We start from the raw sequence: 27,204 nt of genomic DNA on the forward strand, positions 1-27,204 counted from the left end.
CACTAATTGAATCTATAACATTAAGAGTTGCAAATTGGGTGAAGACACTGAAGCTCTTCTCAGAATTTGCAGTTAATAGGTTTTTTAGGAATTTGGGGGCAATAGCTGAACCTTCCTTAGGAAACAAAGAGGTTTGGTGACCCCAAGTGGTGGGTGGATGAAATTAAATTTTGATGGCAGCCTGGGCAATCTTGGACCTTCAGGAATTGGGGATGATAAGGGATGAGGGTGGAACTATCTGGGATTTGTTTTTCGGGTCCAATTGAAGAAGGCGATTCAGTAAGGGCAGAAATTTTGGTAGTAGTTTTCAGGACACAAAAAGCCAAGGAAATGGGAATTGTAAAGCTGATCATTGAAGGGGATTTGAAGATAGTAGTAGGGTGGCTGAGTAAAGGTAAGGGGGTGGTGTGGCAATTCAGAAATGAAATTAGATGATTTAAGTGGTTCTCAAAAGATATGAGCATTCAAATAAGTTGGGTAAAAAGATTGGATAATTGTTTTGCAGATGGTTTGGCTAAACAAGGTGCTCACAAACAACAAATGTATTGGACACAATTGTAATAGGGTGGCAGGGTGTGTATGTGATTTTTTGGTTTTTCCAGTAGCATTCACAACCTCTTGTTGTATCCCTTTTCGCTTTAATCATTTAATGAAATCTATGTGCTGTTGATCCAAAAAAAAAAAGATATATTAGATCTAGAACACTTAAAGGCAATCAAAGCCAACCAAATGACTCCCCTTGACTCAAGATACCCCAAAATGCCCCTTAGATCAGGTCACTTACCTAAGTGAGAAAAGATTCCACTGGGGAGGACCCAATTCATGAAAACACAAACCCAAGATACCAAGACAACCTAACCACTTAACTTAAAGAGGATGCTAACCCCACTCTTGCAAGAAGAATTAGAGATAAACTCGCACCATTTGCTTTTACGTATGTCCATATAAGGTGAGGTAATTACTAGACCCCACCCAACACATACATAATCTATTTCTGGCGTTTTTTCCTTTTTTATCAAGTTTCCTTAGGTATCTTATTCGTTTCCTTCCCTTGCTCCTTTTGTTTTTTACCTTCTTCAAATCTTCCTTTATTTCAATCTAAAGTATTATTATCCAATACGTACAGGAATTCAATGGAAGCCCATGGAAATAATACTCCCAGTCCTAGTAACTAAGAATTTCTATGGAGTTTCACAGGAGGTACTTGTACCATGTTTAAGTTAATTGATTGTTACTTTGAATATATTTCCTTTTCTTTCATTTTTGTGATGCTTCTGGTAAATTGGAAGTAGTTTCCTGGTATCTATAGGTCTCTTCAGATATATTCGAAAAAAGGAACAAATCATAGTACTTAGTCCACAATTTCTAGGGGTACCCCTGGGAAAAAGCTAACTTCCAAATTGCTAGGCAAAGAACAATTTTTATAATAAAAAAATACAGTAAAATATAAGAGAGATTACAAGAGATCAAGGTGATGAGGCATCACCCAATACAAGAAGAAAGAAAAAGATTACAAATATCTTAATAACTATCCCCTCCCTTTTACAAGAGATCAAGGTGAAAGATCAGTTTTTTTATTGTGTTTACTGGTTTTTCTTTCAACCTCTCTTCATTGTTTTATAGTTTAGTATGGGGAAGGAATTTAATATACATTTCAAGTTTGATGACCTAGTAGGTAATCACCATCTTCATCATCATCATCCATGCCTTATCCCAACCATATGGGGTCGGCTACATGCCTAAACCCTTTTTGTTCAATATAAACAGGCAGTGTGTTTGACATCTTCATTCCCATGAAGCCCCTAGCTTCAAGAGTTTAAGGTATCAACCATGTTGTTCTCAAATTTTGGGCTACATTATAGTTATTGGAATTAGGTTGGTAATTCAGTTTCCAATCTCACTCCTGTATGGTCGTCTTCATTTAGCTCATCAGATAAGAAATAAGCCTCTTCTTGTTGAGTTCTTGGCTTTGTATACTGGTAATTTTTCACCCTCTTCTTGTTCTAATAAATTCGTTTCACCTATCAAATAAGGGACCAAATGGTGTGTGTGATCAAACTAAAATAATAAATTTAAGCATGGATAGGTGTTGGATCATGTGGCATTTAGTAACTGTCGTTACTGAACACTGCAACCCATAAGTTAAGCAGGGTCTTTCACTTTCACCATACTCCAACAAGTTTCAAAGGGATACAAGCAGCAAGTTTCAAAATAAAAATTAAGCTGGGAAATTTAAATTTTATATAAATTAGTTCTTCAGGAAGGACATTCTAGAAAGAGGCAAAAACCAAAATATGAACCAAACAGAAATGATGGCCCAGTCATATGACATGAAATTATGAAGTGAAAGGGAAATTCTGGACACAGGTATGCATGCACCAAACAAGGAAAAAAAGAAAATTGAGAAATGTCCATGGTTCGTAATTTCAATTTTGAGGAAAATTTTATAAGCCTAACAATGAGAAATTTCATAGGAAAATTCAGAATGGAATAAAATTTTCAACTTGATGTAAGCATTATGAAGAATGCAGTAGAACTACAGAAAATGTTAATGTAGACATGGTATAATACTAAAAAATAAAATAATGCAAAAATAATCATATATAATGATTAAGACCAGATTAAGGAAGAAAGGTATCCATCATGGTCATATAGGATACATTAACATGGAAAAACATGCAAATGTGATTTTAATAAATCTCTGATTTCCACAAAAATAAACAGCTAGCTGATAATATAAATTGTCAGTTTTTAATCTATTTTTCATGATAAATATCAACATAAAAATTATTTTAGTGGAAGTACTGTTAAGATTTTTGCCTAAATTATATAATTAAGGGTATCTCAATGATAGATTTTTGTGACCCCTTAAATTGGGAATTTTCATCAGAAATGTCAGAAAAATTAGGGGGTATTTCAAGCAATGAAAACATCATTATGGTGAAAATATCTGATTGTTATTAGAGAATCAGTTGCAATAGAAAAGCGAAAATAAAAACAGTAGTAAGGACCATACCTACCTTCAGATCCACAATTATGGCCTTTAGCTGTTCATTTTCAGTCATCAATTTTGCAATCTCATCAGCTTTTGCCTGGAAAAAAATAGTTTCACATATTGTGAGACTTTAACAAAGAAAATGATTAATGTAACAAGGACACTAAGCAAAAACAAGGACATACCAAGACAAACCAAGACATAAAGACCAGTAGGTACTAGGTAAAGTCAAACAATAGTTAATAAATTGGAGAAATTGACGAAAGATTTTCTTTGGGAACCGGGGGAAAGTAGGAAGGATCATTTGATAAAGTGGGAGGTGGCATGTCAGAATAAAGAGGAGGGGTTTGGGATTAGGAAAGTCGCTTCAAAATGATACAGAATTACTAGGGAAGTGGCTGTGGAGGTGACCCTTGGAGAGAGAGAGAGAGAGAGAGAGAGATTATGGCATGAAGAGGTAGGAAGTATTCATGGTCGATCAAAAAATGGGTGGGATGCTAGAGTATCTCAGCGGGCAACCTTGGCATCACCGTGGAAAGCAATTCATGGTACTTCCTCAATTTCTTAGGTTTGTCAGGTATGATGTCTGTGTTGGTAACTCCGTCCTCTTTTGGGAGGATATTTGGGTTGGAGAGATTCCTTTGAAAGATCTCTTCCCTTCTCGGTATAAAAAGGACTTTGTATCAAAATTTTTCTCCCCTCTGGAAAAACCGTTGACACCAAACTAGGATTTCAGGTGCCATAGAGGTTTAAAGGAGGAGGAAATTGATTGTTTAATCAGCATGTTAAGCCTCCTTGATAAAGTTTGTTTGGACCCTTCTAAACTAGATAAGCACATTTGGACACCCTAGCTGAATGGGCCTTTTTCTTGTGCTTCATTTTTCAAATCCCTTTCTCAGTCTCCTTCCAACCAGCTCTTCCCTGTTAAGGAAATTTGGTGCAAGCCTATTCCCCCTAAGGTTAGGGCTTTTTTCCAAAAAGTGTATTATGGGAAAATAAACACCTTGGATATTCTACGAAAGAGAAGACCTTTCCTTTGTATCTCACCTAACTGGTATATCCTTTGCAGACCTCATGGTGAGGATTGTTACCATTCTACAAAAGAGAAGACCTTTCCTTTGTATCTCACCTAACTGGTATATCCTTTGCAGACCTCATGGTGAGGATTGTTACCATTTATTAATATTTTTTGAAGAATTATAAGAAAATTCATTAAACAAAAAAATAAATAACAGATACAATCCAGATCCAATAGGTGCCAAGATGGCACCTAACAATACAAAGCAAAGAGAAACTCCAGTCTAGAATACATTAACTGAACCAGAAACTGACAATTGATTACACATGTTGAATTTCCAACACACTCCAAAAATTCTCCTCCCCCAAACTCGATCTACTGACTTGATCAAAATCTAGGAGCACCCAAACCCAATCCGCTACTAGCTTTTTTTTTTGGAAAAAGGTAAAGTAATTTATTCAGAATAAAAGAAGATTACAACAAGGCCCAGACCACTAGATCTGCCTGGGACCAAAACAGATTACAAGTTCATCCATGATTTAGTGCAAAACAAATGAGATACATTCTGATTTTTAAATTCCTCATTCACCGACTCCCAGGAACAAATCTTGCCCACCGCTTTCTGCACTACTTCTTCTGGGATTTTGAGTTGACCACAGAAAATTCTGTTATTTCTTTCAGTCCAAATGGACCAAAGTACAGCTTCCGGAATGATATTCTAAACAAGCTTTCCTTTCTTACTAAGACCCTCCATTCTCCAACACATTAGCAAATAGCAACTCCTTCACAGATCTTGGCATAGACCAGCAAATCTCCAACTTCTTGAAAAAATGTCCCCAGATTGAAGAGGAAACCAGACAATGGATACACAAGTGCTCTGTAGATTCTGCATTTCCACACAAAACACAGGAGGGGTCCAGAATCTGAATACCCCTTCTCTCCAGGTTAATCCCAGTCAAACATTTATCAAGAGCCATTGTCCAGACCAGGAAGTTGATCTTGGAGGGGCTAGTTGGATTCCAAATCTGCCTAGCAGGGAAGTTTTCCTGACCTGAACTGCACACCTTAAGAAAAAGGGATTTAATTGAGAAGCTACCATCTGCATTCCACTTCCAAGACCATTTATCTTCCAAACTCAAATCCATCCTCTGATTTTGAAGCAGCCCCAACAGTACTGCATACTCTTCCACTTCCCAATCCAACAAATTCCTCCTACACAGAGGAGTCCAAATGGTGGAATCACCAGAGATGCAAATGTTATCAGCAACTGAAGAATCTTGATTCACTGCAATTTGGAACAGACGAGGAAAGGGTTCAGCCAAGGGACCCTCCAAACACCAGGGATCCTTCCAAAACTTGATTCTGTCCCCCTTGCCGACCTTAAAACTGATCCCATTCAGAAAGAGAGGGCTGTACTTTGAGATGCCTGCCCAAAGAGATTTACCCCCAATTGGATGAGGATCCAGAGTTCTCCAATCACCCCATACCGCTCCATACTTTGCCGCAATAAGACTTCTCCACCATGCATTCCTCTCAGAAGCAAATCTCCATAACCATTTACAGAGAAGAGCAGAATTAAATTCTTTCAACTTCCTAATTCCCAGTCCACCCACTTCCTTAGGAAGGCACACTTGCTCCCATTTTACAATGTGAATCTTCTTCTCATCTTCCCAACCCCTCCATAAGAAGTTTCTTTGGAGCTGTTCCAACCTATTTGCTATCTTGTTTGGGATGGGAAAGAGATAAAGGAAATAAGTGGGGAGGTTGGAGAGGGTGCTCTTAAACATTGTAACCCTACCACCAAAAGATAGATATTTTGCCTTCCAAGAGGCCAGCTTCTTCTCCATTCTCTCAATGATTGAGCACCAAATTGAAGAGGAAGAATAATTAGCCCCGAGAGGCAGACCCAAATACTTTACCGGGAGGAAATCAATTTGACAAGCCATCACTACTAGCTTTCCCACCATAGCCACCAGAGTTTCAGAACTTTTAGCTTTTTCTTCGAAGAGCCTTCTATTTCTTTCATTCCACAGGAGCCAAAACTTGGCCAGGAGGAAAATATTTCTGCTGTAGACCTTGGCTGAAACACTCTTTGCCTGAATAGAGAGGAGTAGAATTTCCAAATGGTTTGTGCAGTCTTACAAGAGAAGAATAGATGAAAAACAGTCTCTTCATCCAAGTAGCACAAAACACAAACACTTGCTAAGGAGAAACCCCTATGTTTTAGGTGATCAACTGTTAGAACACTATCCAAGGCCACCAACCAAGCAAAAGCTTCCACTCTAGGTGGAACAGGATTCCCCCAAACTCCTACCTGATCTGAGAGGCCAGCTGATTCTTCGCCATCGCCAAGTAGAATGATTTAACAGTGAATACCCCATTCTTGCACTCTTTCCACCACAATCCATCCCTCAAGGAGGGTGATACCTCAACCTCCTGTAATTTTCCCAGTAGCCGGATGCATTCCTCCAATTCCTGATCCAACAATGGACTTCTGAATTTGGGGCACCAAACCATCTGATCTCCCCTCATTTTGAAGCACCTATCAACTGTTATTTGATGATCTGTCAACCTGTACAACTTTGGGCATACCTCACATAACTTCCCCACATCACACCACTCATCCTCCCAAAATCTTATCCTTGACCCACCCCCCAATTTGAACCTGACTTCAGCTTTGAATTCTTGATTGAACCACAGAATCCCTTTCCAAACACTCACCCCGTAAGAGCTGGAAACCTCCCTTGACTCCCACCCAAACCTCACCATCCCATATTTCCCAACTACAACCCTCCGCCATAGAAACTCCCTCTCCCTCTCTGGCCTAAACCTCCACAGCCACTTACCCAAGAGAACCTTGTTGAAGATTTTGACCCTCCTAATACCCAAACCACCACTTCTTTTCGGCCTACACACCTTGTCTCACCTCACTAAATGAAACTTCTTTTCTCCCCCAGACCCTCCCACAAAAAATCCCTCTTAAGTTTCTCGATTCTTTGCACAATCTTTCCTGGAATCTTCAGCAAAGATAGATAATAAGTTGGTAAACTAGTTAGCACACTTCTAACTAGTGTAATTCTGCCCCCCAGAGAGAGACATCTTGCTTTCCAACCCTCCAATCTCTTCTCCACTCTCTCAATTATTGGTCCCAAGCCTCTGCTGTTGAGACTTTCGACCCTACCAGAAAATCCAAGTAAAGGAAAGGCAACTCCCCAACTTGGCATTCCAAAACTGCAGCAAACTGATCCATCGCCTCCCTCCTTATTTCCCCCACCCCAGTCAGCAAGCTCTTGGCCAGATTTACCTTCAATCCTGTAAGCGTCTCAAAATTTGCCAAAATGGCTCTAAGATTCAGCACCTGATCCACTGAAGCATCCAAGAAAATTAGAGTGTCATCAGCATACCGAAGGTGTGAAATGTCAGGACCCTCCACCCCCACTTTGAACCCTTCAATCCAACCCTTCTGAGTGGCCTTAACCATGAGAAAGTTCAGCACTTCCCCGACTAATACAAACAACAACGGTGAGATTGGATCCCCTTGTCAGAGACCCCTAGAAGCATGAAAGAATTCCAAACAGACTCCATTAATAAGTAAGGAAAAGGAGACAGATGAGACACATGCAAGCATCCAATTTCTCCACTTCTCCCCAAACCCCAACCTTTGCATTTCTTCCAAAAAAACTCCACTCCACATGATCGTACGCTTTCTCAATGTCGATTTTGCAAACCAGCCGTGGTCAACCAATTCTTATCCTGGAATCAATACATTCACTGGCCACCAACACCCCATACAAGATTTTCCTACCTTCCACAAAAGCCATTTGGGTTTCTCCTACCACCTCATGAATTACTCCCTTTAACCTCCTAGATAACACCTTGGACAACAGTTTACAAGGGCTTCTAATCAGACTTATTGGTCTGAAATCTTTTATGTCCACTGCACCATCCTTCTTTTGAATCAGAGTAAAGAAAACTGCATTGAGTCATTTGCCCAAGACTTTTGAATCACAAAACTCCTTTATCATCTGAGCAAAATCTTCCTCCAAAAAAATCCACCCAGACTTAATAAAATTGAAATTGAAACCATCCGGCCATGGTGCTTTGTCCCCATTTATCTTTTTAAGAGCTTCTCTGATTTCTTTAATCCCCCTTTCCAGCCAATTTGCAGAAAAATTACTTAATTTTTTTGGTTCCAATCCCCCAAGAGTCACCCCACTCCACCCTCTCTCCCTGTAAAGACCTTTGTAAAACTCCATGATCTTCCTTTGAAACCCCTCCCAAGTTTCCAGTAACTCATCTCCTACTTTGACTCTTGTGGTCAGATTTTCTTCTCTTTCTCGTACTTGCAAACACGTGAAAATATGTTGTATTCTTATCCCCTTCTTTAAGCCAAGTGGCCCTCGATTTCTGTCTCCAACTTATTTCTTTCTTTAGAATGTTCTTTCCAATTCCCCCTTCAGGCACTCTCTCTCCCTTTGGGCCTCCCTCGTAAACATCCCTTCTTCTTCCAGCCTATCTAGCCTTGCCATCCTCTCTAGTATCTCCTTCTTCCTGCTCTCTACTCTTCCCAACACCTCCGGCCTCCTGTTCTTAATTTCTTCTTTTAGAAGCTGCATTTTCCTCACCAGCTTTAGACTAGAAAAAACCTTCTATCTGCATATTCTTCCATTTTCCCTCTGCCCATTCCACAAATTTTGATACCTGCAACCAAACATTTTCAAATCTGAAGGGTTTTATCCCATTCACAGCTGCAAAATTCCTTAGCAGGATTTGTTTATGGTCCAACAAGTACGCAGATAGAACCTCTTAAATCAATTTCCCCACGTGCTCCCCCCAATCTTCTGAAAATAGGAACCTATCCAACCTTCTAAGTATAGTTGGAACCTGCCCATTTGACCATGTGAACTTACCTCCATTTAAAGGAGAGTCAATGAGCTCACATCTGTTAATGACCTCCCCAAATATTCTCAGTCCAACACTCACCCTCCTGTCCCTACCCCTTTTCCTCACTACATTGAAATCCCCCCCTACACACCCTCCCAGATCCCCCTCAGCCCTTCCAATTCTTCCCAGAATTCAGCCCTCTCCTCTTCTGTATTTGGCCCATTGAAATCCCCCCCCACCCCGCCCAAGGGTCAACCATTTATTAATATCATGTTCCTTTACTACAGAGCTATGGGAATGGCTCTGGTTGTTGTTTGAGAGCAGGTGGCATAGACCAGCAGAAGCAATTTTTCATATCCAAAAAAATTATCTCTCCAATCCAATGACCGAGCACAAAGTTATGGCCTCTGTAAGTTTTCATATGCATTTTTTTATAGATAACATGCATAATTTCATTAATATAAACAGATATAACAGATATATACACTGTACAGTAAAGATCCACAAGAGGGAGGCATCATTAAACTACCTCCCTTCAAACAGAAGCAAAATTATAATTAAGCCCTGTTAAAAATCAGGTCTGCCTTAGAGTTCGGCCTGACTGAGTTCAGTTATGTAGAAGAAGAAAAAGTGATAAAGAAAGAGAGAGAGAGAGAGAGAGAAAGAGAGAAGAGAGAATTCTGGTTCGAACTGAAAGAGTCAACTTAACTTCTCCCAGTCGGCCAGTAAGTATTTATATTATTATTAAAACATGACTGAAAAGACCTATGTGCCCTTACTTAAGTTAAGAGCACATGTTTCAACACAACATTACAGATCAGCAACATCAATCAAGGTATAAAGACAGAAATACCCCTACGCTAACACTCCCCCTCAAGCTGGTGAGTATTACATATGTAGTCCACTCTTCCCCGACTCAAGCCTTTTGTAAATAAGTCAGCCCACTGATTTCCTGTATTAACATGTGTAGTGTCTAGCTCTCCATTCAGCACTTTCTCCCTCACAAAGTGACAGTCAACCTCAATGTGCTTGGTTCTTTCATGAAACACTGGATTAGAGCTTCATTGGAGTGTTAATGTTGTACCCTACTTCTTGTAGAAGGTTCCTTAGCCACACTAATTCACAAGCGGTGTGCGCCATAGCCCTATATTCTGCTTCTGCACTGCTTCTTGCCACAACCGTTTGCTTCTTACTTTTCCATATCACCAGGTTACCTCCCAGAAACGTGCAATAGCCTGTAGTAGACCGCCTATCAGACATAGAACCGGCCCAATCAGCATCAGAATACCCTTCTATTTCAAGTTTTCCCCCATTCTTGTATATCAGACCGCGACCCGGAGCCCCTTTTAGATACTTCACAATTCTCAGAACCGCATTCCAATGAGGAATCAGAGGATTTTGCATGAACTGGCTTACCACACTAACTGCAAATGAGATGTCTGGCCTGGTAATGGTTAGGTAGTTCAGTTTGCCCACAAGTCGTCGGTATCTGTCAGGGTCTTCAAACACTTCACCCATATCACTGCTTAGCTTGGTATTTGTGTCCATGGGTGTTTCAGCTGGTTTGGCACCCAACAAGCCTGTTTCTTCCAGCAAATCAAGCACATACTTCCTCTGGCACAAGTTAATCCCATACTTGGATCTCGCTACCTCTATCCCCAAGAAGTATTTCAATTTACCCAAATCCTTTGTCTGAAAGTGATCCTACAGATAAGTCTTCAGCCTATCAATACCAATGTTATCATTCCCAGTAATAACAATATCATCTACATACACCACCAATAGTATTTTTCCTCCCGGAGAGTCATGACTAAATACAGAATGGTCAACTTTGCACTGTTTCATGCCAAACTTCTTTACTACCTCACTAAACCTACCAAACCATGCTCGATGAGACTGTTTAAGCCCATATATAGCCTTCCTTAGTCTGCACACCTTACCATCCTCCCCCTGAGCAACAAACCCTGGAGGTTACTCCATGTAGACCTCCTCGAGTAAGTCACCATGCAAAAAGGCATTCTTGATATCAAGCTGATATAGTGGCCACTCATACATGGCTACAAGAGAGATCACAACACGAACTGACCCTATCTTAGCAACCGGTGAGAAGGTCTCTGTGTAGTCAATGCCATAGGTTTGGGAGTACCCTTTTGCAACTAATCGCGCTTTCAGGCGTTCAACACTACCATTAGGCAGATACTTAACCGTATAAACCCACTTACAACCAACAGCTTGCTTCCCAGGAGGAAGAGCAGTGAGGTCCCAAGTATGATTATGATGAAGGGCTGAGAGTTCTTCTTCCATGGCACGGCACCACCCTGGAGAGGCAAGGGCTTCCTGGACATCTTTAGGAACAATAACTGATGATAACAAGGTAACAAACTGGCGATGGGAAGCGGAAAGGTGAGTAAGAGAAACATAATTAGAAATGGGATGAAGGGTGCAAGTACGTTTACCTTTCCGCAAAGCAATGGGTAGATCAATCTCAGATGCTAAGTGGGGGTCTGGTGCCGGATCCGTCGACGGAGATGTAGCCGGAGGAGTAGTAGCTGGTGCACGTGGGTGATGTGTATACACATGACGGATAGGTGGGCGTTCAACAGGTGGTGGCACCGGAGGCAAGGATTTGGTCACGACCGGAACAAAGGGAGGAGGATCGACAACGAGAAGTGGAAGAGGAGGAGGTGATGAGGAGGAAGAAGCATCACCAGACCCCAAAAAGAACAGAGTAGACTCAAAGAAACTGACATCAGCACACACAAAGGACCGTCGAGAACCAGGATGGTAACACCTATACCCTTTCTGGGTCCGAGAATAGCCAAGGAAGATGCACTTGAGAGAGCGGGCATCAAACTTGTCGTTCCCGGGACCCAGATTATGGACAAAACAGACACACCCAAAAACTCTCGGCATAAGAGGGAACGGAGACAAAGTGGGAAACAAGACCTGAAACGGAGACTGACCATCAAGGATGAACGTGGGCATCCGATTAATCAGAAAACAAGAGGTAAGCACTGCATCACTCCAAAAAGGTTTGGGAACATGCATGTGATGCATTAGGGATCTTGCTGTTTCAAGGAGATGGCGATTCTTTCTCTCAGCCACCCCGTTTTGTTGTGGGGTGTAGGTACACGAGGTCTGATGTATAATGTCGTGTTGGTCCAGGTATTCCTGAAATGATGAGGATAAATATTCACGGCCATTATCAGAATGAAAAACTTTGATGTGGGTACCAAATTGGTTACGAATCTCAGCATAAAATTTTTGAAAAATGGTAGACAATTCACTTCTTTCTTTCATTAAATAGAGCCACGTCATCCTTGAAAAATCATCCACAAAAATGACAAAATATCTGTATCCATTATATGACATTACTTTATAAGGACCCCAAACATTTGAATGAACTAAAGAAAAAGGACTCGACACACGGTTATCAACCCTAGAACTAAAGGGAACACGATGGTGTTTCCCAAACTGACACGACTCACAATCCAAAACAGAAAGCTGACTCAAGGACGGAACCAAGGACTTCAAGACTTTGAGCGACGGATGACCAAATCGGCAGTGCCATTGGAGAGGAGAAAGAGATGACTGGAGAGCTGTTGAAGTTCTACCACCACCACCGTCAAGATAATACAGTCCACCTGCTTCATGCCCTCCACCAATCTTCATCCCCGTCTTGAGATCCTGAAAGACACACATAGAAGGATAAAAGGTAATGGTGCAGTTAAGTGATTTGGTCAGCTTACTAACAGACATAAGGTTAAAAGGCAATTTAGGAACATACAGAACTGATGAGAGGGATACAGGATCTAGGTCAACATTACCAACACCACAAATTGAGGATGTGGAACCATTAGCAAGGGTGACAGATTGTGATGTTGAGCAATGAGATAAGGAGGAAAACACACCTGGAGTTCCAGTCATGTGATCGGAGGCTCCAGAGTCAATGATCCAGGGATTGGGTGTAGATGCCAGACAAGCCATACCTGAGTGAGCAAAAGTCGCTGTGTTCTGCTGTGATTGGATAAACATCTCATATTCATCACGGGGAACACTCACCATCTCTTTCATGGGACCATCTGTGGATGTAGGAGGCAACTGGTCAGATGAATGATTCTCCTGTCTAAAGCTGGAACTTGAGTCACCGGTCGCGGCATGATTGGCCCAGGTTGAGGGAGGACCATGTAGATCATAACAATAGTTGATGGTATGTCCATCCATACCACAATGAGTGCACTTCCTCGGGCCTGAGCTACGTCCTCTTCCACGGGCTCCCCCTGAATCTCTGCTCCCAGTACGACCACCACCACGGCCAGACTGAACTCCACCTCTACCACCACGGCCTCTCGATGCAGCAAAGGCAGATCTATCTGAGATATTAGAGTTCTCAGTAGATCCGATAGAAATCCTCCGAAGTCGAGCAAATACCTCTTCTAGGGATGGAAGAGCTGATCCCCCTAATATCTGAGCCCGTACTGGTTCATATTCAGACTTTAGTCCCACCAAAAATCTAGTCACATCAAGTTGCTCTCTCTGTTGTTGCTGAATCTTGACATCAGAAGTGAGAGGATGATAGACATTCAACTCATTACGTATGTTCCTCATGTTGGCGTACTCCTCAAGACTCTGATTGCCCTGTTGCAGATTAAAGTACTCTTGATAAAGCTGATAAACTCTGGTTGTATTGTCCTGCCCCGAATACAATTTCTTCGCATGGTCCCACACATCTTTGGCAGTATCAAGGAACATGAAGTTCACACTAATCCTGGGTTCCATACTGTTCCACAACCATGTGATGATCTGAGCATCCTCTTGCTCCCAGTCTTCATACTCGTGAGAGTCAGAGGAGGGTTTCTCCTCTCTGATGTGTTTTACCTTCTTCTTTGCCTTCAGAAAGACTTCAACGGATTTAGCCCAAGGCACATAATTCTCTCCATTCAACTTAATGGAGGTCATCTGAACATTCAGGTAGTCTGTAGGCACCATCACACTAGGTTTATAATCATTATTGTCTCCCATTATGTTATCACCAATTCTGCAGACTTGCTGAATTCTATTATCACTGAGATCTGCACACTACACACCACTAGGTCACACCTGTCACACTGATTGCAGCACTAATTGTTGCTGGAATGTGTGCTCTTTACACCACAAACCCTACATCACACCTGTCACACTGGTTTCAGCACTTGTTGTTGCTGAAAAGTGTGCTCACACCACAAATCCTACTCCTACAACTACCTGAAATCTCACCACTATATGATCATATCTCTTCCTTCAAAATACACAAAGAAACCAGCATAAACCCTAGCACTTACTGGCCGAAACCCTAGCATATAGTCTGAAACACACCTCCTATTTAATCCATAACAGATATCATGCACTAAAATCTCTTACCTTATCGCTGAAGTAACACCCATACGAGCAGGAGAGCAGTCCACACACAACAGCCGCTTCACACACAACAGCCACTGCCCACACAGTTCGGCCCTCTATTCTTCCTCTACTAGGAGAGGGCGATCTCAGAAATCACAGCAACCGACCACATACGACCTGACTGGAGGCATAAAGACCTCCAAGGGAAGAGGGCGATCACTCCTTTTCAGCCCTTACCCTTATCTCTAATCGAACACAGAAAAAAAAAAAAAAAAAAAGAAAACCCTAGATAGGGTGCGCAGAGAATGAACCCTAGGCAAGCAGAAATCTAGGCAGATTTAACCTAGCTCTGATACCATGTTAAAATTCAGGTCTGCCTTAGAGTTCAGCCTAACTGAGTTCAGTTATGTAGAAGAAGAAAAAGTGATAAAGAAAGAGTGAGAGAGTGAGAAAGAGAGAAGAGAGAATTCTGGTTTGAACTGAAAGAGTCAACTTAACTTCTCCCAGTCAGCCAGTAAGTATTTATATTATTATTAAAACATGACTGAAAAGACCTATGTGCCCTTACTTAAGTTAAGAGCACATGTTTCAACACAACATTACAGATCAGCAACATCAATCAAGGTATAAAGACAGAAATACCCCTACGCTAACAAGCCCAAAACAGAAGTTTTCATATACATTGAAATTCATCTGAATAAAAACCAGCCGATTTTATGAAACCAGGACTGGTTCACCAACTTGGTTGGCCAATTATGGCCAGTTTTCTAACCCTCAATTTTTAGAGCCTAACCAAACCAGCCAGTGGACCAGGTCATGGTTTTTCCAACCGGTCCAGTTCTCTGGACACTGCATCCAATTGCAACATGGAAATCACGCTGCACTGCAATCCCACTACAGCCCAAGGAGAACTCTAAAACCCTTGAAACAGAGCAAACAATTTAAGCTCTGAGAGAGTTATTCTCACCAGATAAATGAATTTGTATCCAAACAAAGTTATTTGTAGGTTTATACATGCACAGAGGATAATCATAAATAGTTCGAACTAAGGACAATCATTTCTATTTTTCTTTTTATCACCCAAAGAGATCTTACTTTCCAAACCCAGAAAAATAAATAAATAAATAAATGGAAGGCAAAATATTGTAAAATCTAAGCTATCCACTCGATAGATTTTTTTTTTACTTTTATTTTTAACGCATCCCCCGTAAATGGGATATTTGATGACAAAGGTATCATATGTGAGGGAAAAGGTGTTTTGCTTACTCTATCAATTTCAGGGACAGGAGTGCATGCACTCGTTATTGGGATTGCCATGTAATCGCATAGTTCATCTTTGACCATTGAAGGGGACGCAACCAATGTCATCCAACGGTGCCAAAGAATGTGGAATGGATCATGGTGTCTAGTACTCTATGTAATGACATTTGGATTCCTTGGCAAGCTTGAGCCTTGAGGGTTTAGATCATATGGATTTCTAGGGTAATGAACATTATTGTTAATCCTCCAAATTCAGGAATAAAGAAAGCTTTCTAATGTGGTGAGAGCTCCACTCCCACTTGAGAATTTTTGGGCAGTAGTAGTAGGGAAGCTGAGTGTCTATATTTTCTTCATCAATCTACATCCTCTCATGTACTCTTATGCTTTTTGACATCATGACATGTATATAATATACGCTATATGCATTACCTTAAGAGAAGTATACAACAAGAAAACAGAGGGTCAGATTGTTCAAATCATTTCAATGTCATTAAGTTACGTGTTGTACAAGATATAGATTTCAATCAATACTGCACAAATAAAACAAGGAAGTAGTAGCAAAAGATATCTATAAATATACATATAAAGATTATATACATACATATATAGTGGAATTTCTTAATCAACTGATATATCTATGAAGACATCTGTAAAATTGGATCACTGCCCGTTTAAATACTTGAAGAGAGAATTGGTCATAGCACCATTCCATCATGTAAGTTTCAAGTTGATAGCTCTCAATGTAGGGAAAAAAGGAGAAAAATCCTATTGGAGTGGACTGGTCAATAATGAAAGAATTCAGGTCTAAACTATCATAAAAAAAAAATGATGTAATGTGACCTAACGATTTCAGAAAATTCAGAAAAGCAATAGAGAAGAACGGATAATGGTTTAAGGAGATGAAATCTGATATTGTAGTAGAGAATAGTTGCAAATTAACAGAAAAAATAGTAGAAGAATAAGAAAAACATGTATAAAAGATGGAAGCTTAAATACCAATTCAGGCCTTAAATCAGATGCCAAACTATGTGGATTGACAACTTGATGTTAGACATTGAGAGCATCAGCTTTTTAATATAATAATGGAAAAGCAGAAAACTTTTTAGACATGTGGCAGGGACTGTTGGTCAGAAAGCTGCTCCATCGGTAGGTGGGATGGGAACATGCATAGCTACCAATTGTGCCAATACATGTAACACTCCTGGCTCTACCAGGTGTCTAACAAAGAATGTCTACATGTGGGCAGACACTGGATTGAGCATAAAATGCACGCATTGTATTTGTGAAGGTGTGAGCTTCTCTGTGTGTGTGTGTGTGTGAGAGAGAGAGAGAGACTAATGTTTCACTCAGGAGATTTTGAAGGTTTTTTCTTTCTGCCTTTGCTTTCTTTTTTTTTTTTTCCTTTGTGCCCCTATGCACATCTCCATTTGTTTCTTTATCAGTCTGTTTCTCTCTAGATATCTGGTATTTTTTTCTCTTTAACTTTGTATTAATTTATTAATGATTAGAAAAAGAATATTAGATCAAGCAAGAATTTACATAAGAGCACAACATTTTGTTCAATATTCTTTTTTTTTGAGAGAGAGAGAGAGAAAGGTAACCAGATTTCATTAAAGAAATCTTCTTTTGTACATCTTCCCATTTTGTGCAGTATTCAAATGCAAAATGAATATAGTGTGAGGCATTTGAAATACCTGAGCTTGTCTTGCAGCCCCTTGCAGTGCAGCTTCCATCATTTTCATTTCCATTTTCATCTTCTCCATTTCAACCACAGAATCTACAGTATCTGATATGTTGGTTCTAGAGTTTAAATGTTGCTCTTTAGTATCAATCTCAAAATTATTAGCGTGTTGGTTTGTTTCAACCATGCCACTGAGTAATTCGCCAGTATGAGAAACAGATTCAGAAGCCATATCTGGAGCCTGGGCATTTGGCAACTGATTATCATAGGGTTCCCTGGAATCATCATCCTTGACAATACCAGTGGAACTTGAAATAGAGGTCTCAGTCTCAGCTCCAACATCTTGATCATGCAAAGACTCAATTTTTACAATAGGACTCTCCTCATCAATCACTTCTGCCTTCGTCTTTTGCTCATCCAGACCTTCACTCAAATAAATAGCAGAAGATGACTCCCCTGGTGGAGGGAGAACATTTGCCTCAGCTTGTTCTACTTCATCCATTATTAACTGGGTTCCGAGCAATTGTGGTTCTTCATGAAGTCCCACTTCCAAGCTTTCTTTCTTCTGGAGGGAATTTAAGGAGTCCCTTGTTGTTTCAGCAGTCCCAGTAATGGTATCATCCATTCTCATTGTCAACGATTGTGGATCCTTTTTGGTTTCCCTGGGATCTGAAACTACATTATTCATGCTTTCTTCACTGTGTGTATGCTCGCTTTCCTCCTTGACTTCAAGTGCTTCGTTTTCTTTCTTAGCAGAAACAATTTGTTCAGTGGAAGATGGACTGACTGCATCACTCTCAGTCCTTTCTTTTTCTTGGACTGAAGACTCAGCTTTTTCCAAAGGTTCAGTAAAATTTTCTTCAACTTTGTGCCCTATAAATGACATTACTGGTTCAAATAGTGCTTTCCTGTCTGTTGCTGAAGACCATGGTCCTGAAGCTAATAGTCCAAAGAGATTGCAAGATAAAAATGCAAAATTAGTACACATACTGCCCAAAAAGATAAAGGAATCTCAAATTTGATCTATAGCTACTATAAGAATTATATGCAACTCTTTAAATTTCTCCATGGTTTTAAATCATGGTGAAATTTCATGAATTTTCAGTTTCAGAGAATGCCACTAACACAACATAGGAAATATATCAATCCAAAAATAACTTTGGCTGAAATTTCTAAATCTCATCCAAAATTTTGGGATTTTGGCCATTTATTTCAATCACAACTTTGGAAAGTTAGTAAAATGATATAAAATATTCAATAAATATATTATTAAATACTAAAAATATTAATGAAATAATTAATACAAAAGTTTCACCTGATAGTTGGAAAAACTTTATTACAGACCATGGATTCAAAATGGCTGAATTACAAAATTTAAAACCTTGAATTTCACATGCCACTATATTAACACAATGGCAATGGATTCTCTTGTGTTTTTTTGGCTCTTTTTGTAGGATATTTGTATCAATTTTCAAGCTGTATAATACACTGAATTTCAAGATATGCCAATCAAAATCAAATTTTTGGGGGATTCCACAAGGCATCCAGTGTGCATATGAGAAGAAAATATATAAAGAACCACTATCAAATGATGCAACAAGCGAGGGAACCAGAAAAATCCTGCCTACATTATCAAAGGGCAATTGAAGATTTGTACATAGAAAGTTCCTAAAGTAATCATTCCAAGACACGTGATCAATAGAATTGTTGGAGTGAGAGTGAGTTGGGAACTGAATTGTTTGACAAAGACCCTGTGCAGTTTTTCTCGATCAGTCTGCAAAAGGTTCTTTGTTTGCTCACATGTTTCATATCACTTTACAAACTCCCCACGATGTCAAATTATTCACATGGAAATAACTAGTAACATTTCCAATTTACAGTCAGTAAATCTTACTTTCACCCGTATCAGACTTATCCTCCAAACCAAGAGCGCTATCAAAATTCTTCTCTATATTCTTCACGCTCTCACTAAGCTTTGTCACTGCCCCGGCTAGATCTGGGAAGCCCCCCAGAGAGACCTTCCCCAACCACGCCATTCTTTAAGGGATAACTTAACTCGCTCGATCCAAGAGCAAAGTTCTCGGATCAGACGCACTGAAATCCTGTTAATACATGTAAACAACAAAAACATAAAGTAAAGACCAGTGACAAAAGTTTCATCTAAATGAAAACCAAAGTCCAAAACTTTTTTCTTGCAGGTGACAGAATTCCGTGTACATACAGGTAAAGATCGAGCAAATCAAATACATGGAGCAACACAAAAATGATCCAAGAATCCGTAGTTCATCGAATTCTAATGGTTCACCGTTCTTCCTTTTTCTTTGTGTGGAAAAATAAAGAGATCAGGTAACATACAAAAATGTCGAATCCTAATTAAAATCATGTAATTCTAAGGAATATCAGTTGAGAGAGTACGTATGGAATTCGTTTATGTGATTCAGAGAAAATTGGCGCCAAAAAAAAAGAAAATAAAAAGGTAGATACCTTGGCTCAGATCAGATCAATGAAGTGAGAACCTGAATCCAACCTATACGTCAGAGATTGTGTCTACTGGCAAATTAAATGCGATCGCCACGTAGCCTAAACATAAATACTTAGGATTATAGAAGCACTGAAGCAGAGATACGGCTAACTTCGCTAATTTCTACCTAAACTTTTCGAAGAGATGAGCTTTCAATAAGTATGAACTATGAACTATGAAACAGAGCATTTTCAAGAGAAAAACTTTGGACGGTTCATTTCATGACTCGGGAATCGGGATCAACTTGTTTCATCCGAAATTTTTACACGCGTGTGGTTATAAAATATTAGTTTTTTCATATGGACCCCAAATATTTACAACTTTTATAGTTTCCCCCTTAGAAGGGTAAGGGTGATTATTTCAACCTGGCCCGGCCCGTACATAAAATAATATGCGTGCGTACATAAAATAATATACATATATATATATACACTAGTAAATTGATATATAATATAGTAATTAAGTACATGCATTAAAATTTTTTTTTCATATTAATTATTTGAATTTTAGATACATTTAATATAGAAATTGAAAATTAACAAAAGTAACAATATGATTAAAACTAAACTTAAATGCTTGTTGTACAATAAATTTTAAATTATAATAACACTTATTATTATTATTCTTATTGTTGTTGTTATTATTGTTGTTGTTGCTGTTGTCATTATTATTATTAACATTTTGTATTCTATTTCTATCATAAATAAAAATAATTTTTACTTTAAAAATTATGTTTATTTAATATGATGAATATATACCATTAAAAATATTTCCAAATGCTTTCAACAAAATTCTACACTTTTTCATTCTTTGTGTTCTATCTTTTTATTAAATATTTATTATTCAATTATGGCATCATAAGTTTCTTTTAAAAGTTGGACCATTAATCCACCATCTAAATAAAAAAATAGTTTTTCCTTCAGATTAGTTTTAAATAATATATATTTCACCTACATTATATAAATAATTTTTACTTATCATACTTAATTTTTGTCTGACATAATTAATATATAATTTGTAATATATTCTTTTGATTACTTGTACTTTTTTATTTTTTAAAGAGTTACTATTTAGATATCATATTATCGACTAGTCCATTTGATCCAAACCATTAACCCACCACCCAAAAAGAAAAATAGTTTGATTTCAATGTTGACATTAAATTTTGTATTACATTTCTATCACTCATAAAATTATTTCTTATGTATAATACTTATTTTTGTTCAATATAACGAATGTGTAATATTAAATATGTATCCAATATTTTTATTTTTTGATAAATATATAACATTAGATATGTGCCCAAATGTTTCTTTGTTTTTTTTTTATTTTTGTGATTCTTTGTTTCTTTTTTGTTTTTAAAAATTTTATTATTTGACTATGGCATCATTTCATTTATAGGTTGATTTTAAATTTGGCATTCCATTTTCAACATTAATAAGAATACTTCTTACATTTCATACTTATTTTTGTGTATAATGAACATACGATATTAGAGATATGCCCAATTCTTTTTATTTGTATTTTTATTATATATTTAATTTATTTTATTATGATATTATGATATTATTTATTAACCACCCATTTGACCCCATATGGTAGAATTGCTTACCCACCACGGGAGGTAAGAAAATGGTTTTGTTTTTTAATTCATTTTTCTTAAATATTTATTTTTATATTATTAAAATTAATGTTATGGATTTAATTAGTATAATTTAATGATGAGAAAAATATATATTAAATATGGAATTTAATGAGAGAATATACCTTAGATATGAGATTTGATGAGTTAAAATAGGGAAATTGTTTTATTTCCAATTAATTTAAAATTTTGCATTACATTTCCATTATTAATAAAATCATTTCTTATTTATCATACCTATTATTGTTTAATATACCAAATATATGATGTTAAAAAAAATCTCATTTTTTTAATCTCTATATTTTTTCACATTTTATCTATTTTTTAATTTTATTATTTAATTGTGACAACATGGATTGTCCCATTTGGCCCAAAATGATATAATTTCTTACCACCACCTAGATGAAAACACTTTTTTCAAGGTATAAGTTTTTGTTTTATTGAAATTATTAATTTATTGTATATGGATTTAATTAATAAAATTTAATGATGAGAAGAAACAAAAATGCCTTAAATATATGATTCAATGAAGGTGAATGCAAGTTAATACCTTAAATGTTGGATTTAATGAGAGGGAACTGAATACATTGAATATCTTAAAATTACCTATTTTCAAGTCATTTAATATCAATAACCAATTACCCTATTTGCCCTATTTTTTTATCAATAAATTTAAATATGGAGGGGCAAATTTTGTCCTCAAAAAATTCTAGAAGTATTATTGAGGCTATTCATACTTTTTAAAGTAGTATAGATATAGATTATTTTATGTTATATTACTAGTGAGACTCATGATGTATGGGGTTTATCAAGGAAAGTGAAATAACTAAAACTTGTAACTAAAGAAAGAATGCAATGTTGTTTAAAATAATTAAATTTTTAGTTTAATAATTTGTTACAAAAATGTTTTACTAATTTAGTAATTTAGTAATTTGGATTAATTATATTAATATTTTTAACAACATCATGAATTATTGCTAATTATTTAATAAAATAATTATTTTTCCATATTATCTGTTAATGTTTTATTTTATTTAAATTTACTTTATTAATGATTAAATGTTTCAATTTTTTGTAAATATCATTTAAATATTTAAAATACTTAAATATCATTAAATATATAAAATTAGGCTATAGTCATTATTAAATTGATCTATAGTTAACTTTTTTTAGTCATACTTAAATTAATCTAAGCCCAAACTCAAGGTTTAAGACTTTGGATTAGGCTTGGATTAATCCTCATATTGACCTAACCCACCCAAGTTGCATGCAACGTGACATTTTGTAAATGGACTGGACTAAACCAAGTGTAACTCATGTGTAGGTACCATGATAAGGATATGGAGGTTGGTCAACTCTCTAAAGGTCCAAAGAAGGCGACGGTAAAGAAAGAGGACATGGGGAAGAGAGAAAAAGATAGGAGATAAGGGAGAGTCCATGTCTCAAAAACCCTATGTTAAGATCATCTGATCCCTCTTGTCTCCCCTATGGAAGAGTTGCTCTCCCTTTTTATAGAGAGAAAGCCAAAGCTATAAGAATGACTTAAAATGAGACATTTCCTATTAGAAAATGGGGCATTTCCTTTATGTTGGAGCATTATTGGGGTTTCGCCACGTGTCCAGCAAGATCCTTCGAAGATAGGGTTTTCTTTCCCTTAAGGATTCTCTACGCATGTTACTTATTTTTTGTATCCCTTTTAAACTGATGTGGCATAGATGACATCATTATTTGCATCGCTCGTCTTTACTAGGCCCGTGCTGTGGGGCATCCCGTCATGCGTAATTTAAAGACGCACGTGTATCTAATATTCATTCCTGCTCTACAGTAATTCCATACATGTTTGAAGTTAATCACGAGTTCTGCACGTGTCTAAAGCTTATCGCAAATTCACGCGTGTCTAAGATTCAGCGTAGATCCGTGTAGGCCAAAGCTCATTGCAACCTATTTTGGGTATGAGTTCCTTGTTGATTTGCGATGAGTTATGAACTCATCGCAAACGTGTGATGAGTTCATGGATTTATCGCAGGCATCCGAGTAGTGTTGGTCTGACATCCTCTGTACTCTGATGGTCTTAGTAACCACTATATACCTACATCCCTAGGTTAGGATCAATTGATTTTGGAAAGACCATGGTTCTCTCTCCCATAATCTTTTTAGAAGGGACTTGAAGTTAAAAAATAAGATAAAGCGGTCATCAATAGGGTCACTTACTAATAAAACACAGAGATGTGATATGGGAAAAAAATTTGTGATGAGAAAATGCAAATCTCAGCACAACATGCGAAGAGGAGAAGACTCTTGTTATTATTCACTTGTGAACTGGTACATATATATAATTAAGTTAACCCACTTGGCCCACTTGTACTGCCACGTCAGCTTAGTTATAACCGCCTAACTGTTCGGATATTCTGTAATACCCCCCTAAGTCGTAGATGCAGTGACACCCAACTTGCATACAAGAAAATGAAATTGGCCAGCCCCTAGAGCTTTAGTAAGTATATCATCCGATTGAGACTTAGTGGAGAGATGGCAGAGTTGTCATTCTTTTGGACGTATTCCCGAACAAAATGGCAGTCAATGTCAATGTGCTTCATCCGCTCATGAAAGATGGGATTTGTTGCAATGTGGATAGTTGCATGGCTATCACTGTGAAGTTTAATAGGTTGTTGTAAGGTAATACCAAGGTCACGAATAATGCACTTAAGCCATACTAATTCACTTGTAGCCATTGCCATGATGCGGCACTCAACTTTTGTGGAGGATCAAGAAACAATGGCTTGTTTCTTTGTTTTCCATGATAGGGGAGATGTTCCAAGCATGGTGACATATCCCGTAGTTGATCTCCATGTAAGTGGACATATGGCCCAATCACAATAACCTATAAGGGTGCAATAAGTAAATGTAGAGAAGAAAATTCTTTGAGCTGGAGCTACTTTGATGTAACGTACAATGCGAATGGTAGCTTGCATATGTTCTTCACGAGGATCATGCATAAATTGTGACAACATGTGAACTATAAAAGTCAATTCAGGCCTAGTGATGGTAAGGTAAATGAGGCGGCCAATGAGCCATCGGTATTGGGCTCGATCAGTCAATGGCGGGCTATCCATGTCAACAAATTGTTTATGTTGCTCCATAGGATGAGATGCAAGCTTGCAATTAATCATGTCTATTTCAGTGATGATGTCCATGGCATACGTATGTTGGCATACAAAAATTCCATAATTAGAACGTGTGACCTCAAGCCCAAGAAAGTAGTGGAGGGGCTCAATATCTTTGAGATGAAAACAATCATGGAGATATGTCTTAAGATTATCAGTGTGGGCAACATCATTCCCAGTGATGACTAGATCATCAACATACACTAGGACAACCACAAATTGATCTGAATGGTTTGAGATAAATAATGAGTAGTTCATGACTGGTTGGGTAAAACCAAGGTTCAAAGTATCGACATGTATCGACCGATACGTATCATTCCATGACCCCTCTGATACGCCCTTACAATGGATGTATCTAGGGTTTGACCGGTGCATAGGGTGGAGGAGCCCTAAACCGATTGTGAAAAAAATAAAAAATAAAAAATAAAAAAGCATCAAAAGTTGTATCAATTCGCCCGATACGCCCATACCAGCGTATCGAGCGTATCAATGTTTTGAACCTTGGGTAAAACCATAGTTCCTTAGGGCAGTAACAAATTTATCAAACCAGCAGTGAGATGCTTGTTTGAGCCCATATAGAGATTTCTGTAGTTTAAAAATTTTGTTTTTAGCATGTTTAGGAAAACCCAAAGGAATGGTCATATATACTTCCTTGGACAAGTTGCCATGTAAAAAGGCGTTAGTCACATCCAACTGATGTAGTTCCCATCCTTTTATAGCAACAATGGTGATAAGGCATCGTAGAGTTACAAGTTTGGCCACAGGGGCATATGTATCATGATAATCGCGGCCCTCGATCTGTACGTAACCTTTAACCACTGGTTGCACCTTATAGCGCTCAATGATTCCATTAGCACGAAGTTTCAATTTATACACCCATTTGGATCCTATTGGTTTATTTTCATGTGGTATGTCCACAATGGACCATGTTTGGTTATGCTCCAATGCATCAATCTCAATTTCCATGGCCTTGCACCAATTGGGGTCATGTGCAGCCTGGGAGTAAGTGGTGGGCTCAACTGGTAAGGGGGTTTAGCAATGGTGTTGGAGAGGGAGATGGGTAAAATGTAATCATAGTCACGAAGGTGAGATGGAAAGTGCTTAGCATGTTGAGGATGTTGCATTAGGTTTGTGGATAATCTATCCAAATCATAATTGGATGGTATCGATGCATCATTAACAATGAGCGGGTTCTCATGGGGACTGTTAACAATGGGCTCGTCGATGAGACTGTCCACACTAGACAACATACCGAACTAAAAGAAAAAAACAAACTAGAAGGGAAAAGGAAGCTCGGGAGGACTCACCAAAGAAACGCAACCGTATTGGAATAACAAAACGAATTGGAGGACCTGAGCTAAGAGACCCCTGGCGTGAGCTCAAACGCTAACGACGAAAGCTTTGTGGCGAAGAAAATGGCCAAGGAACCCCCTATTTATAGCCGCGACCGTGGGTTCTTCGAGGCGAAAACGATTTAGCGCGTTTTTTACGTCCGCGAAGTCCAAGTCGCGTGAAGTCCGTGTGTAATCCGGATGCGACTCGAATCTCTTTTTGGTTGAGCCGGGCGCTAGACCGGTACAGCTAGACGGAACGCGCGACAACGCAGCTTAAATACCGATGCCAAATCCACCCGGCGCGTCATGACCTCCCCGCGCTGGGTCACCGCCGCCAGCGCAGGGAGTGGGGGGCAATTGATGGAGGGTGATTTGGCCCGACCTTGTAGCTCAGGTACACGTGGGTGTGACCTTGCTCAAACAGTGACTCATCATGATAACGCAACGGACGTGAGCACAACTCGGAGGGAAAGTCTCGCTGAGTTCAGCACGGCAACTCGGCAGGTAAACTACTCGCCGAAAGCCGCCTTGCCCGCACCTCCTCCCCGGGGTTAAGGAACTTTGGGGGGTCTCGAGTTCGGGGCACCCTGACCCCTTTTGAGACCCGAGCTCCTCCCAATGGACCTCGGGCCACTCCCAAGCAATAACGCACCAATTCTTCTCCGGACGAGCCAAGGCACAAAGACCTCAGGTCGGCTAGCTCGGCATAACCGGCTACAAGCAGCCCGTCAGTCAAAGGACAGCCCAGCTCAGGGTAATTCGTAGGAGAACAGTTCGGTATACCATAGGAGGGCTTCCTGCCCGACCGCTGTACCCGACAAACCTGTGGACAGCAGGCATGTCCCCCTCGCCGCGCCTGCCACCTTTAGAAAGGTGTCCCACACCTGACAGACACGTACCCTGCACAACGGTCCCATGCGTGCCACCTCAGCCCTGCCTGTAACGGCTGTGGCAGACTGACAGTGGCGGTTATACCTGCCCTGTCAGAGGTCAGAGGGCCTGAAGCAACGAAATTCAGCTATAAGGGGCTTATTCTCAAGGAACAAGGGATCTTCGAATCACCTGCGTAACCTGCACTCAGCCTTCGTTCTCCTTTTGCTTCTTGCACTCAATACTAACTTAAACATCGGAGCGTTCCCGTCGGGAAACCCCCCGGGAGTTCTTCTTTTTTCCTCTCGTCTCAGGTACCTCTCAGGAGCCACACGAGCGCCAGCTAGGAGTGACCGGATTGCGCTACATCAGATTTCATTATGCAACACCCCCTTGCCAATTAGATTTATCGAAGTTGTGTCCTAAAGTGTATAAGAAGCAGAAGATAATACAATAGTA

General features: G+C 39.0%; 1 protein-coding gene across 3 annotated transcripts in view; it reads right to left on the bottom strand.

Annotated features, from left to right (window-relative positions):
* LOC104592155 (golgin candidate 5-like) overlaps window positions 1-19,984 on the bottom strand; it is a 57,652-nt gene extending 37,668 nt beyond the window's left edge. For all 3 annotated transcript variants that reach the window (XR_016079377.1, XM_010251365.3, XM_010251368.3), the window contains exons 1-4: window positions 19,702-19,984; window positions 19,112-19,319; window positions 17,231-18,156; window positions 3,021-3,092 (exon numbers count right to left, since the gene is read on the bottom strand). Coding sequence is in view for 2 of the 3 variants with exons in the window: in XM_010251365.3 (XP_010249667.1) it covers window positions 3,021-3,092; window positions 17,231-18,156; window positions 19,112-19,253 (1,140 nt within the window). In the remaining variant the exon portion in view is untranslated. The remainder of the gene's footprint in view (window positions 1-3,020; window positions 3,093-17,230; window positions 18,157-19,111; window positions 19,320-19,701) is intronic.
* Window positions 19,985-27,204: the final 7,220 nt, after the last annotated feature.

The sequence above is a fragment of the Nelumbo nucifera genome, chromosome 8 (assembly GCF_055504915.1).
Source record: "Nelumbo nucifera cultivar China Antique chromosome 8, China Antique-T2T, whole genome shotgun sequence".
NCBI classification, from domain to species: Eukaryota; Viridiplantae; Streptophyta; class Magnoliopsida; order Proteales; family Nelumbonaceae; genus Nelumbo; species Nelumbo nucifera.